The sequence below is a fragment of the Dermacentor silvarum genome, chromosome 4 (assembly GCF_013339745.2).
Source record: "Dermacentor silvarum isolate Dsil-2018 chromosome 4, BIME_Dsil_1.4, whole genome shotgun sequence".
NCBI classification, from domain to species: domain Eukaryota; kingdom Metazoa; phylum Arthropoda; class Arachnida; order Ixodida; family Ixodidae; genus Dermacentor; species Dermacentor silvarum.
Window position 1 is genome coordinate 84,666,314 of NC_051157.2, and position 17,640 is coordinate 84,683,953.

General features: G+C 48.4%; 1 protein-coding gene across 5 annotated transcripts in view; it reads right to left on the bottom strand.

Moving 5' to 3' along the window:
• Positions 1–7,555: 7,555 nt before the first annotated feature.
• The window catches only part of LOC119450339 (fatty acyl-CoA reductase 1), a 46,637-nt gene continuing 36,552 nt past the window's right edge, over positions 7,556–17,640 (bottom strand). For 2 of the 5 annotated variants that reach the window (XM_049665804.1, XM_049665803.1), the window contains exon 13: positions 7,557–8,573. In XM_049665804.1, the coding sequence (XP_049521761.1) occupies positions 8,423–8,573 (151 nt within the window). In that variant the 3' untranslated portion in view covers positions 7,557–8,422. Of the gene's footprint in view, positions 8,574–17,640 lie in introns of all 5 variants that reach the window. The other 3 variants (XM_049665806.1, XM_049665805.1, XM_037713769.2) reach the window with 2 other exon arrangements.

A 17,640-nucleotide genomic window follows, 5' to 3' on the forward strand; every position in this document is an offset into this window, starting at 1 on the left:
ACGGCAGGTTGCGCAACAGTAATCTTTACCGGGAAGCGTACGCGGGGAGCGCTACGTTTTTCGCTTTGCATGAAGGCGCAGGAGCGCCTTATCATCAATTATGTGGTTGGGATGCTTGTTTTGAGTTTGTTCTTTATTGAGACGTATGCTGTTCTGTATGCTGTATGGGTGATTCCGAAGAATATATGCATTGTTCGCTTCACTTTGCATGCCGAGTGCTTGTAGCCTCTGCCTTACGGGGCTATGAGCCATTGCATTAAATCTGAGCCTTAGATGATGATAGTTTTCTGTTGATTTTACGCCACGACAGAATCCCGGGATCCTGGCCATAGACAGCTTCACTGTAAAGGAATCTTTAAAATGGTCCTAGTTTGTAGTTTTTCCTGAGTACAAAGAGACTGCAGTTAAGGGATTATGCGCGCCTGCGCTAGCGTTGAAATAAAAACTCGCGTGCAGTAACACGAACTCCTGCAGCGGGCACTACATAGCGCTCATTGCCCATCCTGTATCTAAAGCGACCACTATTTTACAAAGAATGTGCCCTCTGTACTTTTAATGTGACGGATCACAAAGGCTAGTGTGTTGTACTTCAATAAACGATATAATAAAACACGTTACTGCCAGCTATGGCAGTGCATTTATTCGTGAACCCCATTCGCGCTGTTGTATGGAGTCATGTACAGGTGCGAAAAGTATAGTGTGTAGTCCTCCAAGTTGAACGGACCCTTAGAAATAGGAACATTCCCAACGGTTGTGAACTGCAGCAACCTTTTCCGCATCTTCCTCGGGCTCACGCCGGCGTTCTTCAATCGCATACACTACCACGAACCGCGTATTTTTGTGTGCGCTTTTATTTCCTGTGCCTGTAGAAGTTCACGTGAGCATAAACAATTTCTTTTCACAGGCCAACGCAGCTGAAGGTGCACAACTGTACCAGCAGCGCCTTACAAACGCACACATGGGGTGAGGTGCTTGCGCAAGTAAACAGGATTACGGTACAATTCCCTTTGCCGAAGGCAGTTCGCCCACCCAGCGCCACGGCGACCACCAGCAAAGTGTTGTATCGCCTGAACCTGTTCTTTCTGTGTTACGTGCCTGCATTCCTTGGAGACCTCGCCTTGCGGTTAACTGGAAAAAAGGCTAGGTTAGTTCTGCACACCCTCGAGGTGGCTGAATGGGTTCTATCAGACATTCGGGAAAACTTCAATGTGTTCTTAGTGTCATCAATATATATTTGTTGTTGACCTCAACATGGCATTGATATAGAATAAGATAAATTGTTAATAGGTGTATTCAAGCGCGGAATGTCCCCACACACAACTGCAAGCGACATTCTGTTCCAGTAAGGAGAGTGGATGCAGGGGACAGCTGTTTAGGCTCCCTCGCAAATTTGGTGGGCCGTGTGAGCAATATATAGCAGGGTGAAGTGCGACACTTCCCGTGCATCTTCTCGCGCCCAGTTCAATCCCGTGGCCGCAGTTACTCCTCCCTGCATGCGTGGCGAGGGACATCAGTCTCTGCCGCACACGATAAATGGCACTCGGGGGGAGTAATTACTTGCGCTTTTTGAAAGGCTTTATTTCGCCTGCAGCTAGCTACGGTTATCCTTCTCGTCACACCGTTCTACTTTCGCCGAAAATTACGGGCAAGTTAAACATGCTGTTTATGATTAAGAGGTCATAATTGATTCGCGATCAAATTTGGACGTGAGCAGTCGCATCAATTGGGCATTTTCTAAATCTTTCCTGATGTTTGGCCTACTTGAGGCAGTGACATATCGTGCTACCCTGGCCCTAAAGGCCAACTGCAACATTTTATTTTGGCTAAGTTGGTTATAAAATGCATACTGTATCGGTAAACTGTATGAGGCAAGCTCTAATGTAATAAATTATATAATGTATATATAAGGTAAGGTGCAAAATGTGTAAGGTGTAGTACATACACTGAAGCAACCTTCGCAAAGCCGCAGGGCTGCGATTGTATAATTTTCTTGTTAGATGCCTCTAAACATCACCTAATCAGACGAAGGGTGGCTAGGCGCTATGAATTAAATCCCAGTGCGTCGTCTCCGAGATTTTTGGAGTGTGCCACGGAGAGCCGCAGGCGCCGCCTAGGTCGTTCTTGGAGAAGCGCGTTCTGGGTCATGCGTCACTTCCTCTGAGTGGTAATGGCGATGTTTTTTTTCTTGTTTTTTTCAATGTTGTATAAGTATTGGCTACTTTTGCTAACTTTTCGTGACGCCTCACACTTGTATCTTAAACGTAAAATTTTGCAGGGAGGCTTCCCTATACTTACATTATCTTAAGCTAGGCTTTCTATGCGGTACAAAAATTCGTTGCGGTTGTCCTTTAATTTCGGTTGGAAGGGGGGCGGGTGAGTATGGGGGTGGGGGGGGGGGAAGGAGAGTTTCGAATTGACCTTTTAGTGGGGCTTATAACCTTTCAGGGGTAGCGAGAGAGAGAGAGAGAGAGAGAGAACTTTATTCGTGAGAGTGTGGAGCTAGTTCATGGGCTACTCAGGAAGGTCAGATGGGATAGTAAATTTTGCACGTGACCTGACGTCAGAGCTACCACGCCGTGCATTCCCCCACCTGCTCTACCCACCTACGTCACTGTAGTTCCAATATGCAGGGGGTCAAACATGTGCCTCAACTGACCATGCGACAGTGTTTGAGGCACACAAGGCGGCAAAAAAAAAGATGTCACAGTTTCGCCCTAAGGGCGAAGCAATGAATGCGATAGCAACACAGCAATGTCATACGAAGTAAGGTGAGCGGCTTTGGTAGCAATATGAATTGTAGTAAACATGAGCTGATTAAGTAAGCAGGTGTGCTGCGGCGTAAGTAGACCGACAGTGAAGAGAGACTCGATGACCACGAGAAGGCGCGTGTGAAACGGTGGTGTTGATGAGAAGCGCTTCCCGTGGGCAGCGCGTGCGAAGGGAGACACCTGTAGTGCTGCACTGCCGATCCGGGCAGCATTGCATGTGTAGCGTGCGTTGGAAAATGTGGCCCGACTATTACTAACTGTGGTGTGAGCGTGCACAAACAAACATGGATAGATCACACTGAATGACTGCAGACAACGACTGTGAAAACGCTGGCAGCAAGCGCATATACGCCGCAGCAGGCGAAGGTACGTGCGGTCTATCACTTCAACGGAAACTGAGCAGCGAATGCACAGCGCATAAAGGTCAGAGCCGTGTGGAGATAAGAGACGGTGCGAGCGAGCGACGAGCGCGGTTGTTGGCAGAGAGGAAGTGCGCCCCCCCCCCCCCTCCGCTCCCTCCGGCGCTGGCTTCCTGCTTCCTTGCTTGCGCGTGGGAGATGAGTGCGTTCGCTCTCCATGATAGCGTGCGTCCCCGCACGCTTCCGCTCGGGCATACGGCGCGCGGCGAAGATTTTATCTATATGGAACCTCACGGCGACGGCGACGACGACGGCGACGGCGACGCCGACGGCAGAAATCCCGTTGAAGTGTCCATATAATTGCTATCGCAATAAAACGAAAAAAGAAAACCAGGTTTTGATAGCTTTGCGAGGTCAATCGTGCCGAGTACTGCAGTCTGAGGTTTTCTGGGTCTCGAAGTTCATGTAGCAGTTAGGAAGAAATCAAGTTCTTTTTTGCAGATTGAGCGCTGCAAAAACCTTCTCAAGCAGGTGTACTTGTGGCGAATAGTTATCGCTTTCCTTATTTTGTTTTCGACTGATAATTTTCTATTAACTGCGATTTTGGTATAGTGAGTTTGTAAAATTTCATATTTTGTTGCAGATACTACCCGCTTCGTGACGCCTGTTCTGCAATCGACCGCAAGCTTCACCGCTCGCATTTCATTTTTGGAGAACTGGGCATATTTAGGGCAGTGTTTATTTTGACTCGGAGATGCTATGAAAAGCATACATAAAGCATTTGCTCCGAAACAGCGCCTGTGAATCAGTGGACATCCCGAAAAGCAAGATTCTGTGTTTAAAAAAGACAAAAAAGTTTTATTCTACCAAAAAGGATTTTCAGAAGACTGTCCCTGATGTACTGCTCCCATAATTTGTTTGTATTTTACATGCGGCATGTCATGAAAATGTGTCGGCAAGCAAGCGAGAAGTGAATAGCATTTTTTTGTGTGGCAGTCACAGAGTTAACGTTAAAATGAGCCAACTATAATTTTGGAATACACGATAAACATGACGTCATGACTGTCTAAAAAGCCTAAGAATACGTGGGCTACGAAGTAAATTTGCGAAGATAGTAACACAACATACCTTTCCGTTTTTTGGTTCTTCATTTCAGTATTGTTGCCAAATATCGTCAGGTTGTGAATGGCATGGATGCCGTGCACTTTTTCACCAATAACAGCTGGCTGTTCCGATCAGACAACGTCGTGCAACTGATGAACGAACTGTCTCCAACAGATAAGCAGGTTGGGTGCACATGCTGTGGCTTTTGCTTGTAAAGTTAACACGACGCTAGTTTCCACTGCTGACTAACTTACCGCGTATTTTCAAGCGATCCTCGACTCAAACCTTTCCCTCCACTCTACCGAGATGAGAAAAGCGCCACCATTCGACTGAAGAACGCGCTACGTTTCTCAAGAATTGCCGTGGAGTGCCAATGCATGCGCTCCGAGATCAGTTGACGGTCCAGCGCGCGCAGCTTGGAAGCCATGGTAAATGAATGGCAGTGACTACTACTCTCGAGGGGTGGCGCTGCGATCAGCTTTCTTCTGGAAAGGAGTCATGGTGCCAGCTCTGACATTTGCAAATGCCATTCTGTGCCTAAAATCGCATATGTTGTCGAGCTTGGAAGTTAAACCAAAGGTCGTTGGGCCGGTTGGCTTTGGGAGCCCACAGCAAAACCACAACTGAGGCAATGTAAGGGCACATGGGTTGGGCCTTGTTTGAAGTCAGAGAAGCGCCGAGAAAAAATAGTTTTCAAAAAAAGACTCAGGAACATGGATCAAAATAAATGGGCGGCTAAAGTGCACAAGTATCTGTACCTAAAAAGCGTGGTCAAAGAATGGAGGAAGATGTCAAGAAAGTTGGCAACCAAATACAGGGTAATTGAAAGTATAGTTCGACAACCAGGAGTAATCAGAAGGAAAAGAGAAACAGAGACAGTGAATTGGATACAAAGAATGAAAACGAAGAGGACCATGGACAAGAATGAGAGAAAAAAAATTAGAAGGGAAAATCTGTACGATAACACGAAGGGAAGTGCCTTGCTATTTGAGACTCGAGCTGGTTGCCTACGGACAAGAACATAGCGGAGCAAATATTCGGACTTAGATGAGGCATGCGTATGCTGAAGCAAATATCCGGAGACCACTCAGCACATCCTAATGGAATGCGAAGGGATTCAACCAGCAAGACCAGTACGTAACGTACAACTTCCAGAAGCACTTGGATTTAAAGTATACGGAAAGTATTAATCGGTCAACAGACGAGATAAGCAAGAGACTTTTACAGTATTGGCGGGAAAAAAAAAGCAGAGAAGAGACTGATACGACCGGATCCATTACAGGCATAGGCAGCGGTACAAGGTAGATAGAGAACATTAAACAGATGCATACAAGAATGTTAGAAGGAAAAGCATTCATAGCAGGCTAGGTGACAATTTGTGCCCACTCCGTTTCCATGGGGATGCCAATAAATCGTCATCATCATCATCATTGAGTCGAGGAGAAGTGTTTAGTGAAGGGATGCCCTAGTTGCAGATTGTATGCGCTGTCAGAATTGGTGTAAGCGAATCTTGATGATGATGATGATGATGATGATGATGATGATTTATTGGCATCCCCTTTGAAACGGGGCGGCGACAAATAGTCACCTAGCCTGCTTTATTTAATCAAGTATACTATACATGTTCTTTATCTAGAATTTTTGTATACCTCTCATTATTCTTTTTCTTTTTCCAAAATTTTCCTTGTACCGCTACCTACGATTTTAAGAGATCAGGTCGTATCTATCTTTTCCCTGCTTTTTTTTTCAACCAGTACTCTAATCGTATCTTGCTTATCTCTACGGCTGATCTGTTGATGTTTCCTTCCACTTTAAACCCAAGCGCTTCTGGGAGTTGCACGTTGCCTATGGTTCTCGCTGGGTGGATCCCGTCGCATTCCATTAGGATGTGCTGAGTGGTCTCTGGATCTTTACTGCAGCATACACATGCCTCATCTAGTTCCGAATATTTGCTCCGGTATGGTTTTGTCCTTATGCAGCCGGCTCGAGCCTCAAACAGCTTGTACGGCACTGCCCTTTGTGTTATTGTATAGATTTTCCCTTCTAATTTCTCTCTTCTCATTCTTGTAAATCTCCATTGTCCTTTTTGTTTCCATTCTTTGCATCCAATTCACTGTCTCTGTTTCGCTCAATTTCTTTGTGATGACTCCTGGTTGTCTATTTACACTGTCAATTACCCTGTACTTGGTTGCCAACTTTCTTGACCTTTGCCTCCATTCTGTGTCCACGCTTTTCGGGTACCGATACTTGTGCGCTTGAGCCGCCCATTTATCTTCATCCATGTTCCTGAGTCTTTCTTCAAAACTAATTTTGATCTGTACTTCTCTGACTTCCCGCGTAGACAGTCCCGCTTGTACAGTGACCCATGTCGGTGTGTAAGGTTTGTTGAAGAGCGGCACATATGTTGACATCGCCACATCCACAGTGGCTCAAGGTGGCCCGATGATTGGTTTCGAGTCATGTTACCTCATCACAGCAGCCTGATGCGCTATCCATTCAACCACTGACTGCCCAGCGATTAAGGTAGGCGGCAAAATGGTTGCATACAAACACAGATACAAACATACAAACATACATAGACCCCGGAACGTGAGTGAAGTACCCGAAAATGCTAATGCATTAAGAGAAGGGAGAGGCTTGCGCCAGTCTGCCATTTATTTTGTTAACAAAAGGAGCATTCGCGTATCTTTGAAGCACGTGTCATGGCATCGACTGATAGCAGAGTCCAGCCGATGCATGATCGCAATGTTTAGACGACACCTTGTTTTCATGATGTTAGTTTCACCACCAAGTGGCGCCTGCAAGTTATGTATAAATAATGTTCCGTACGTCAATGAAAATATCAGTTGGGAGAGTGCGCTCGTTTCGTCAAGTGCTTTCCTTCGTCCCTGTGTTTCGTGCGCAACCCAAAGTTGGAATACAAATAGGTAGCAACTCGCCCAACTTTCAGTTCTTCTCCGTTGTCAAAACGGTATCCTTTTACTAGATCTGTCTAGAGCATTCGATTGTGTATGCCACAACAAGTTAATTGCGAAAGTCTAAGGCGTCTCAGGAAGCCGACTACTCTCCTGCTGGATCAAAGAGTTTCGGTTAAATCGAAAGCACTTTGTTCTCTTCGAGCATGAGGCGTCGAAAATAGTTTCTTTCATGTCCGGTACACCACAGGGATCGGTCGTTGGGCCGTTATCGTTCCTCGCATCACATCACGCGGCAATGATAACGCTTCACATTCGGTAAATGATGCTCCGTTTGCCAAAAGTTGATACCAGATTGCTAGATAAATTTATCCCAACATACTCGTAACTCTGAAAACAAACGTAAACAAATGTAAACAAACGTCACGGCGTCGCAGGAGAAGAAAAAGGGAAAAAAGCAACAAGCAAATGGACTACTCCACTAGAAGAAGTTATTTTATTCTATGTTTTGATTGAATTAATAAAAAAACATTTTGTACATTACGATTTGATGCAGCCGTTGTAACAGGGCAGAGTTTGTTAGAAGCCTTGCGAGACAAAAAAATGCAGCACACTGATAGATATCGTTGCTTACAACTTGCGCTAAACATTATTTCGATAGCCGTTGTGGGTTTCTATTCCTTCCCAATCAGACCTACAGATCCTAATGACTGCTGAGGCTCAGACGACCAGGAAGTTTGATCTTGAAAAGTGACCCATGAGCGCCGGAATCTTTATCAAGTTACCTTGCTTATGGTAATGAGCATAGCATTGAGCACTGGTAAGCCAAACATATGTTTTACAAAAGTAATTTTCATATACTTTCAGAAACGGACAAGGCAAAGCCTGCTTGTATTAAGCAGAACTGCTACTCTGATATTAAAGCCATTGTTACGATAATGAGGTGGTTTCCCTTGCGTTGCGGTAGTTTCGCATGCGACCGTTTTGAAATTAGAGACGAAGTCTACCTTAATTCGGGAAATTTAGAGCGGCCGAGGTCATAAGGGGCTCGGGCCTCAGTGGCTGGTGTGAGACACTGAGGCTCACTCAGTGGTTGCGAAATGTCTGGCAGGAGGTGCGCGGAAGCGCAACTACGCTAGCGAATTCACGACCATAGCAAACCAACGTCGCGCTATATACTTCGAAACCTTCGCCTGTAGATTATGTGCGCTCAGCTTTGCCCATAATGCACGCCTGTCCATGTTTCTTTCTTTTCTTTTTTTTGTGATGGCGAGAATTACAGCGACCACGGGGAGCCAATAATGGCGCCGAGTCCCGTGGCGAAGGCACCGGCTGAGCTGTAGATGTTCCAAGCCATTGGTGTTAGCGCAAGTCGCCACGCAAGAACGGCGAGGGCCAAGTACCAGAACCAGCGCACGGCGTCGAGCCTGAAAAAAAAAAAAAAGAACTCCAGCAACAAAAAAGCACGCATATCATTCGTATATAAGCTTCAACTTTCTGCCTGTGACCTGTCATACCTTGTTTCCACCTCTTTCCTCTTGAGAGGTGCGTAGCTTAGTTGTTCCGACAATATTAGTGACGCCTAACTTTGTCTCTCTAATGGTAAACCCATTGACGAACCATGTTTGATGCTTCCTCAAGTGTGTTATGCTGAAGTCCCTATAGATAAGCTTTCTCAAATCACACACACAGACACACGCATACGCACGAACGCATGCACGCACTCACACACGCACGCATACACACACTTCCTGCATTTTCGCTCATTTCTTTGCTTCATATTTCACCGCTCTGCGCTAAACGTAATCCCATAATGCCTTCGTAGGCGGTGTGATGCCGTCTGCAGGCCGCTGCTACCAAGTGATTTATGAAGAGGAAGTGAGGTCACGATGCCTGGAATGACACTACATGCCGATACTTAGCGAAAACATTTATCAACAGCGAACAATGTGGTGTACTTTGAATCTTGTTTTTACAGCGAAGCTGTTAAGGGCTCACCTTTCGATCTTCGTGTCCGGCAATAGAAAAAAAAATGTCGCAGTTTCGCCCGAATGGCGAAGCATCGATTGCGATAGCAAATTAGTAGAGAGCTATTCGGAGTAGGGATAGTAGTTTTATCGGCTGCATAAACTTGGACACATTGGCTTACTAACTGAATTAACAATCATGGTGTCAGCGTGAACAAGCAAACATGAATAGATCACACTGAATGACCGTAGCCAACGACTGTCAAAACGTTGGCAGCAAATGCAGGTTCGCGCGGTCTATCGTTTCAACGGAAACTGAGCGGCGAATGCTCAGCGCATACAAAGGTCAGAGCCGTGTGGAGATAAGAGACTGGTGCGGGCGACGGGCACCACCGGGCAAACTGCAAAGGAGAAGTTGGCAGAGGAGAAGCTGCCCCCCCCTCCCCCCTCTTCCTGCTTTGTTGCTTTCGCGTGGGAGATTGAGTAGCAAGATACGCCTTTGGTGCCGGAGCACAGCGCCGCCCCACCTCCCTACCTCCCATACCCCCACGCGACGGTCGCGTTTGCTTTCCACCGAGCGTTCGCTCTCCGTGATAGCGCGCGGGGGACTTCGACCTCCGTGATAGCGCGCGTACCCCGTGCGCTTTCGCTCGCGCATACGGCGCGCGGCGACGATTTTATCGCCCTTGGTATCTATACGGAAACTCACGGCGGTGGCGACGATGACGGCGACGCCGACGGCAGAAATCCGGTTGAAGTGTCCATATAATTGCTATCGCAATAAAAAAAAACTCTCATTGGCCGTGTGCTGTATGTGCGAGTGAAAGCGAGCGCGGGCGAGGGACACGCAGTTTTCATGGGGAGCGAACGCACGGCGGCGAGCAAACACGACTTCCCAGTAGAAGGGGAGTGGTGGGCGAGGAGGGCATTGAGGCACCCTAGGGCCTAGACTGTGCGTGTGCGTGCCCGCTCTCCCACTGCGACGCATGCGCGCAGCCCTGGCGGTCTCTGCCGCCGACTCTCTCTGGGCTCTCGCCCGCCTCTCGACAACGGCGTTTAGCCGTTCGTCACGTAGCCAGCGTTTTGACAGCGGTTGTGTGCGGTCACACAAACAACGCGCACAACTGTTATCAACGGCGGCGGTGTTTTGCCCGCATTCGCACCGAACGCGCGCGGCGTTGGTGACGTGTTTATGAAGAACGTGCCAACCTTTGCCGTACACCCTATGGCGGTGTACCGTAGCGACCATAAGGCGATGGTCCCTGTGGTCACTAAATAAATGAACGCCCCCGGATCATATATATTTCTCATTCTTTAATAGTTCAAATAACAAATTACACCATCACATGTTAATAGACATAATTGGAAATACATAATTACCATGATAGTACAGCTTCGCTGGTCTTCCATCTCCAGCCCTGTTGAAGGGCTGACAGCTTTTTTTAAGGATGCATTTGTAAACGTGACTTCCGTTGCTATTCACTTTCTCATGAAAGGTAGCAGAGTGCTTGTTTTATTTCGTCTTTTTGGGTCATAAACATAGCACAGCTTAGAAGTGCTACAGCGTAAAGGTATACCGGTAGGCGCGGATGGTATAACTAGCACTGCTGATTGCGATCATTGTGAAGCTGCGTTCGAGTAGATGGCAAGGAAAGCCTTTGTGTTAAGCGACTGTTCGCTTCGGTAAAAAAAGTGGAAAATGATGATGATGAAATAAACTTTAACTTTTGAGACAGTGTTCCCGAGCGTTTGAGCTGTGGATCACTCTAGGTGGGAGGGTCCCTCATTCCAGGAATCCTCTGGCCGCGATAGCATCCCAGGCTCTGGCGACAAGACGTCGTTGGTCGTCCAGGGCTGGGGTGCAGATCTTGGCCTCATACGTCTCGGCGAGGAGGTTCACGTCTGCGGTCGTTGTATGATTGGTAACGGTGTCTTCGGGGCTTCACGGGCACTCGAGTTGTAAATGAGCCAGAGTGTCTGGCACGACGCAGATCCTGCAGTTGTAGGTGTGTAGTGTCGGATGGATGCGGTGCATGAGGATCCCATGGGTGTACGTGTTGCACTGAAGTCTTCGGAATGCGGTTCTTTCCTCTTTGGTCAGTTTCGGGTGAGGTGGCGGGTACACCCAGCGTCCCAGTCGATGGTGTTGGAGGATGGCGTTATACGTGGGGGATATTGTTTCCGCTTCCGCTGCGTCACCAGGCGGTCGGGGGTCTCGCGAGGGTGCGAGAGAGGCCTGGTTGACGTGATCGCGGGCCGCGGCGTGTGCCGCTTCGTTTCCCTCGAGCCCCTCGTGCCCTGGTACCCACGTGACGCAGGTGTAAGGGAGCGGATCCGAGTGCTTCTTTTATTCAGAATTTTGACTGCTTCCACACATATTCGGCCTCTCGTGTAATTCCGTACTGCGGATTGGGAGTCCGTGAAGACTGCGACCGCGTTCGTGCTTGTGGTGCTGGCGAGGGCGATCGCCGATTCTTCCGCGGTCTCCGAGTTCCGCACCCTGACGGTGGTGGATGCCAGTTCTTTGCCTCTCGAGTCAACCACACTCAGGGCGTAAGCGGTTTTGCCCGGGTATTTCGACGCATCTACGTAGCGAGCATCTGGATCGTGCTTGTGCCGTCTTCGGATGGCGTCGACTCGAGCGAGCCGGCATCTCCGATGATAGTCGGGATGCATGTCGCGCGGTAGTTTGTCGATGCTCAGGGATTCTCTTATGCATGGCGGTATCTTGACCTTGCGGTCCGCGTCGGAGATGTAGCGTTCTCTCTAGCCGAGGCGCGCAAGGACCGATCTGCCCGTCGGCATGAGCTTCAGCCTCTCGAGTTGGTTGGTCTCCTGGGCTTCCACCAGCTCTAGCCAGGTGTTATGAGCAACCATATTGAGAAGTCGGGTGGTAGATGCCACGTGTGGTAGACCCATGGCGAGCTTCGTAGCTTTGCGGATGATGACATTGAGCTTGTCGACTTCGCTATTCTTGAGAGCCAGGTACGGGGTTGCGTACGTTATTCTGCTGGTCAGTAGAGCTTGAACGACTCTGAGGGTGTCTTGCTCCTTGAGGCCACTGCGTCGATTGGCTACCCTCCTTACGAGGTGTGTGAGTTGGGAGATTGTGCATTGGAGCCGTGGGAGCGTGGCGACCCCTGATCCGTCTCGGGGCAGGTGCAAGCCGAGTACTCGAAGCGAGGCGACCTTCAGTATTTGGATTTTTTGAGCGTGACGCATGGGTCTGGAGCTTCGCAGGTGGGAGGTCTTCCCCTCGTGTGTGCCTTGAGTACGAGTAGCTCCGATTTTTCAGGTGCGCAGTGGAGGCCGCAGCTATCAAGGTAGTGCTCGATAACATCAACCACTTCTTGAAGGCAACGTTCTTGCTCTCCGGTGCTCGTGCCTCGCGTCCATAGCGTGATGTCGTCCACGTAGAAGGCGTGACGCAGGCCTGGGATGTTTTCTATAAGCCGGGGGAGCTTGAGGAGTACCACGTTGAATAGGAGGGGCGATACAACGGAGCCTTGCGGCGTTAACCTGTTCGGCAGCTTGAATTCTTTACTGCGTAAGCTGTATATCCCCACCGTGGCCATCCGGCCGGTGGGGAAGTTACGGCCATAGCCGTAGGTTTTGGAACCGCAGGCGGTCTCCTCGAGGTTTTGTAGTATTGCTTTGTGGCTTACATTGTCAAATGCGCCCTTCACGTCCGTGGGAAGGACGCATGACTTGTTAGTCTTGCTGAGGTGGTCAATGAGGCCATCCTTTAGGAGAATAAAGACGTCTTGCGTAGAAAGAAGCTGGCGGAAGCCGAACATGGTGTCTCAATAGTGCCCATTGTCTTCGAGGTGCGATGTGAGCCAGTCGTGGGCCATATGCTCAAACAGCTTACCAAAGCACGAAGTGAGAGAGATTGGTCTCAGGTTCTCGAGTGCTGTGGGGCTTGTTGGGCTTTGGTATCATGAGCACTTCCGAGTGCTTCCACGCGGCCGGCAGCTCTCCTTTGTCCCAGCACTCGTTGTAACACCGGAGGAGAGCCGTCAAGGCCTGTTGGGGCAGCTGTCGTAGGTGCTTGTTCACTATCCTGTCCTTGCCTGGGTTCGTGTTTCTCGTGAGCTTGGAGATGGCTGCTTGGAGCTCTGCTGGTGTGAAAGGCTGGTTCAAGTCAGCGTTGGGCCTGCCTTCATATTCTTTGAGTGGTGGGGTTGTCGCTGGTTGGGAGGGACCGCGGAGCTTGTTGCATAGTTCGCGGAGTAGGTCTTCCTCCGAGCCGTCGTAGTTGTGGGCTAATCGACGGATGTGTTGCCGTTGCTGCGTCTTGGTGGGGCCTTCGTCGAGGAGAGCGCGCAGCAGGTGCCACGTTTTCTTGGTACTCAGCGTGCCCTGAAACTTATCGCAGAAGGAACGCCAGTTGTGTCTCGCTAGCTGTTCAGCATATTCTTGCTACTGTTCTGTCAATAGGGCGATTCTTTTTCTGAGTTGCTAGTTGAGTTTCTGCTTCTTCCATCTCTTGAGTAGGACCCTTCTGGCCTCACAGAGGTGAAGTAGGTGGGTGTCTATGGCGGGGTGGTCGTCATCAAGTTGGATGATTTTTGTGAACCGTTCGGCGGTATCCAGGATCTGTTTGAGCCAGGCTTCGATGCCCGATACGGTGGTTTGATCGTCGATCTCGGTTCTGAAGGCATTCCATTCCGTTAGTCTTGCCGTACCAGTCCTGGCCGGTCGACGTGCGTGCTTGATGTCGAGTTGAACGATGTGGCGCTCACTACCAAGAGTGTCGGGGAGACAAGTCGAGATCGCGTTCTTCACGTCCAGCGTAAAGGTAAGGTCGGGGTTGGTGTCTCTTGAGACGCTGTTTCCCACTCTCGTAGGCTGGAGTGAATCGTTCCAGAATGTGAGGCCGTGTTGCTGAGCGGCGTCGTGGACTCTCGCACCTTTCTTCGTGGTGGTGGCATATAGCCCCAGGCGGTGTGCGGGGCGTTAAAGTCGCCTATGACTACGAGCCGGTGGCCTCTTGTGCGTTTTCGGAGTTCGCGGATGACGTGATAGTAGTCCGCCAGCTGGTCTCGCGGTGGGCTGTATACGTTAGCCACGTAGAGGCTTTGGTGCGACTTGCGGTCGGGTATGATTTCCACTATAGTGTTCTCAATCGTGGTGTCTTCTATCCTGTGTTCTTGGGCCGTAATTGTCTTCTTGAGAAGTATGGCGGTTCTTGTGGTTATGGTGAGGGTGTTGTATCCTGGAAGGCTAACTTTTTTGGTGTTGGTCTCTTGGAGGGCGATGATGTCTGGTTGATTTGTCTTTAGATATTCTTGTAGATTTGCTAAGCGGGGTCTGTAGGATCTACAGTTCCAGTGCCAGATGCGGAAAGTCGATTGCGAAATGGGAGTTTTGCAGTTAGAGTTTGCCATCCGCAGGAGTCGCAGGTGCGTTAACGTGCTCCCGTTCAAGAGAGTTCGAGCGGGAAGGCGTCTTGCTGTGTGGCCGTCGTTTCTTCCTTCCGTGCCCTTCCTCAAGTTCCGCGTGACTCATGTAGTTGTTCTTGACATGGGCTATGAAGTTAGTAAGCTGGGATTTCATCTCATTGATTTGGGCTGTATGTGTGTCCATGGTGTGGCTGAGTGTCATGAACTTGCTGCCGATTTAGGTATGGATTGGTTGCAATTTCTCTTGTACGATTGCTTCGAGCTTGGACTCAACTATCGCCGTGAGCTTCGATTCAATTAGAGCCTCGAGTTTCGTTTCGATGACGTGGACAATCTTCTCCTCCACGACAGTTTCAACTTTTTGTTTCGTGAGGTTCTTGGCTTGTTTTTTAGCTAGTAGCTGGTCTTGACATAATTGAGTGAGCTTCTCGATGTTGTCATTCTGCTTGTGTATAACTTCTCGTTTTTGGCATAGTTGCGTGAGCTTGTCGATGACGGTGCCTTGACTTTGGATCTGGTCGCGAAGGCTTTGCAGCGCGAAGGCTGTAGAGTCTGGAATAACACATACATGTAAGTGGTGTAGAGATAAGTGGTCCTGAACTACAGAGGCTGGAAGCAGCGTGTTTCATGCTACTGCATTTCGCTTATCGGAACTAGAGAAAGGGGAATGTGCGTAAAAAATTACAACGACGTTTCACGTCGTGAACGCGTGTCACGCGCAAGTTTGCCGACGCCACGAACATGCACAGTGAGCACCGCGGCGTCGATGCACAAACGGAAAGGGCACGAATGTCATCGCGGACGCTACATTGATCTCGACGGTGCGACGCCTGGTGTGCCACAGGGAAAGCGCATATTGCTACACATGCAAAAAAGAAACGCCAAGAACATGCACAGCCAGCACCGCGGCGTCGAAGTACAAACGGAAAGCGCGCGCGGAAGCGGCGATTCTCTTCTCCACCTCCAGGCGCCGTCCTCCTCCGGCGCTCGCTTCACTTGCGGTACTTAAAAGGGCTGCAAAAAATAGCGCCTCTTCACCACCACACTCTCTCTTTCTGCCGTCGCGGCGACAAATGTAATTTCGCAGATTTGACAGACGCTTGCATGTAAAAATAAAATGTGGAGGATGCTTAAGCTTCGCCTTTCAAAGATCCCTGACGGCTTCTCATGCTTCCCAGCTACTGCAGCTCATGCAACCGTAATGTTTACCGGGAAACGCTGGTGGCGAATGCTATGCACGAAGGTGAGCTTGCAAATGTGAAGCATTTCTTGGCGAACATTTGCTACTTTGACAGTATCTATCTATCTATCTATCTATCTATCTATCTATCTATCTATCTATCTATCTATCTATCTATCTATCTATCTATCTGTCTATCTATCTATCTATCTACCTATCTATCTATCTAGCCGCCTACGTCTAGGTGCTCTCATGGTCGTATCGTTAACTTGGTATTTATCAAAATTGGCATACTATGACAAGACTGTATGACGAACATAAATGATAGGTCATGACATGAATATCATGACATCTGTGTCATGTAGGTCATGAAACAGCTGCCTACGTCTTGGTGCTCTCATGATCAATTCGTTGACTTGGTAGGTACCAAAATTGTGTGACAGGAGTGTACGACGAACATAAGTGGTAGGTGTTGACATAAATGTCTTGACATGCGTGTCATATAGGTCATGACAATGACCCAGCGAAAAAGAATAACACTCAAAAACCACTGAAATGGGTTCGGACATGGGTACTAAGTAAAGGAAACACAACAGGATGCTGGTAGAAGTCATAGTCATGAGCATGACTCAGCAAAAATGACAGTGACTCAGCGAAAAAAGATTAACACTGAAATACCACTTAAATGGGTTGTGACGTGGCACTAAGGATGTGACGTGGGAAACACTAAAGGATGATGGTAGAAATCATAGTCATGAGCATGACTTAGCAAATGTGACAATGACTCAGCGAAAAAAGATTAACACTCAAAAACCACTGGAATGGGTTCGGATGGGGTACTAGCTGAAGGAAAAGGCTGAAGTTGTTGGTCGAAGTCATAGTCATGACCGTGACTGAGCAAAAAAAAAAACATAATGAGTCAGCGAAAAAACATTAATACTCAAAGACACTGAAATGGGTTCGCACATGGGTACTAAGTGAAGGAAACACTCGATGATGATGGTAGAAATCATAGTTATGAGCATGACTCAGCAAAAATGCCAAGTACTCAGCGGAAAAATATTAACACTCAAAACCCAATGAAATGGGTTCTGACATGGGTACTAAGTGAAGGAAACGTTACAGGATGCTGGTAGAAGTCATAGTCATCATCATGACTCAGCAAAAATGATAATGACTCAGCGAAAAAAGATTAACACTCAAAAACCACTGGAATGGGTTCGGATGCGCACACTAAGTGAAGGAAGCACTCAATGATGATCGTTGAAATCATAGTCATTAGCATGACTCAGCAAAACTGACAATGACTCAGCGAAAAAACATTAGCACTCAAAAACACTGAAATGGGTTCGGATGGGGTACTAGGTGAAGGAAAAGGCTGAATTGGTTGCTCGAAGTCATAGTAATGACCGTGACTGAGCAAAACAGATAATGACTCAGCGAGTGAATGAGTGAGTGAGCGAATAAACTTTATTGTAAAATGAATTATTCAGCTGGCCTCACGCGAGGCTTATCTATGGTCGGGGCCCCTATTTCAGGGCTCCGCTGGCTTCCGCAAGTCTGTTAGCTCTTCTGTTAGGTCTGAGCTGGCCAGCAGTGCCTCCCACTCATCTCGATTTGGATTTGGTATGTGAGGTTCTATGTGGTGTGATGTACATTCCCATGTTATGTGGTACAGGGTTTTCTTTTTCTGTGGGGTGGTGGGTACAGCATACGATTCCCTCTATCGTAGTTTAATATAGTCAAGTAATCGGGATCGATGGGCGTTAGGTCCTCTGCAGCGGATGTGTTGAGAGCCCGGTAGTGAGCGTATCCTCGGGCTGCTCTATCCGTATGTAGATTCCCTGTGATCCTTTCGTATCCCGGTACCCATGTAATCGTTTGGATAAATTCTCTTTGGCATTATTCTTTGAGTTTGGTGAGAATTCGGTGTGCGTTTGTA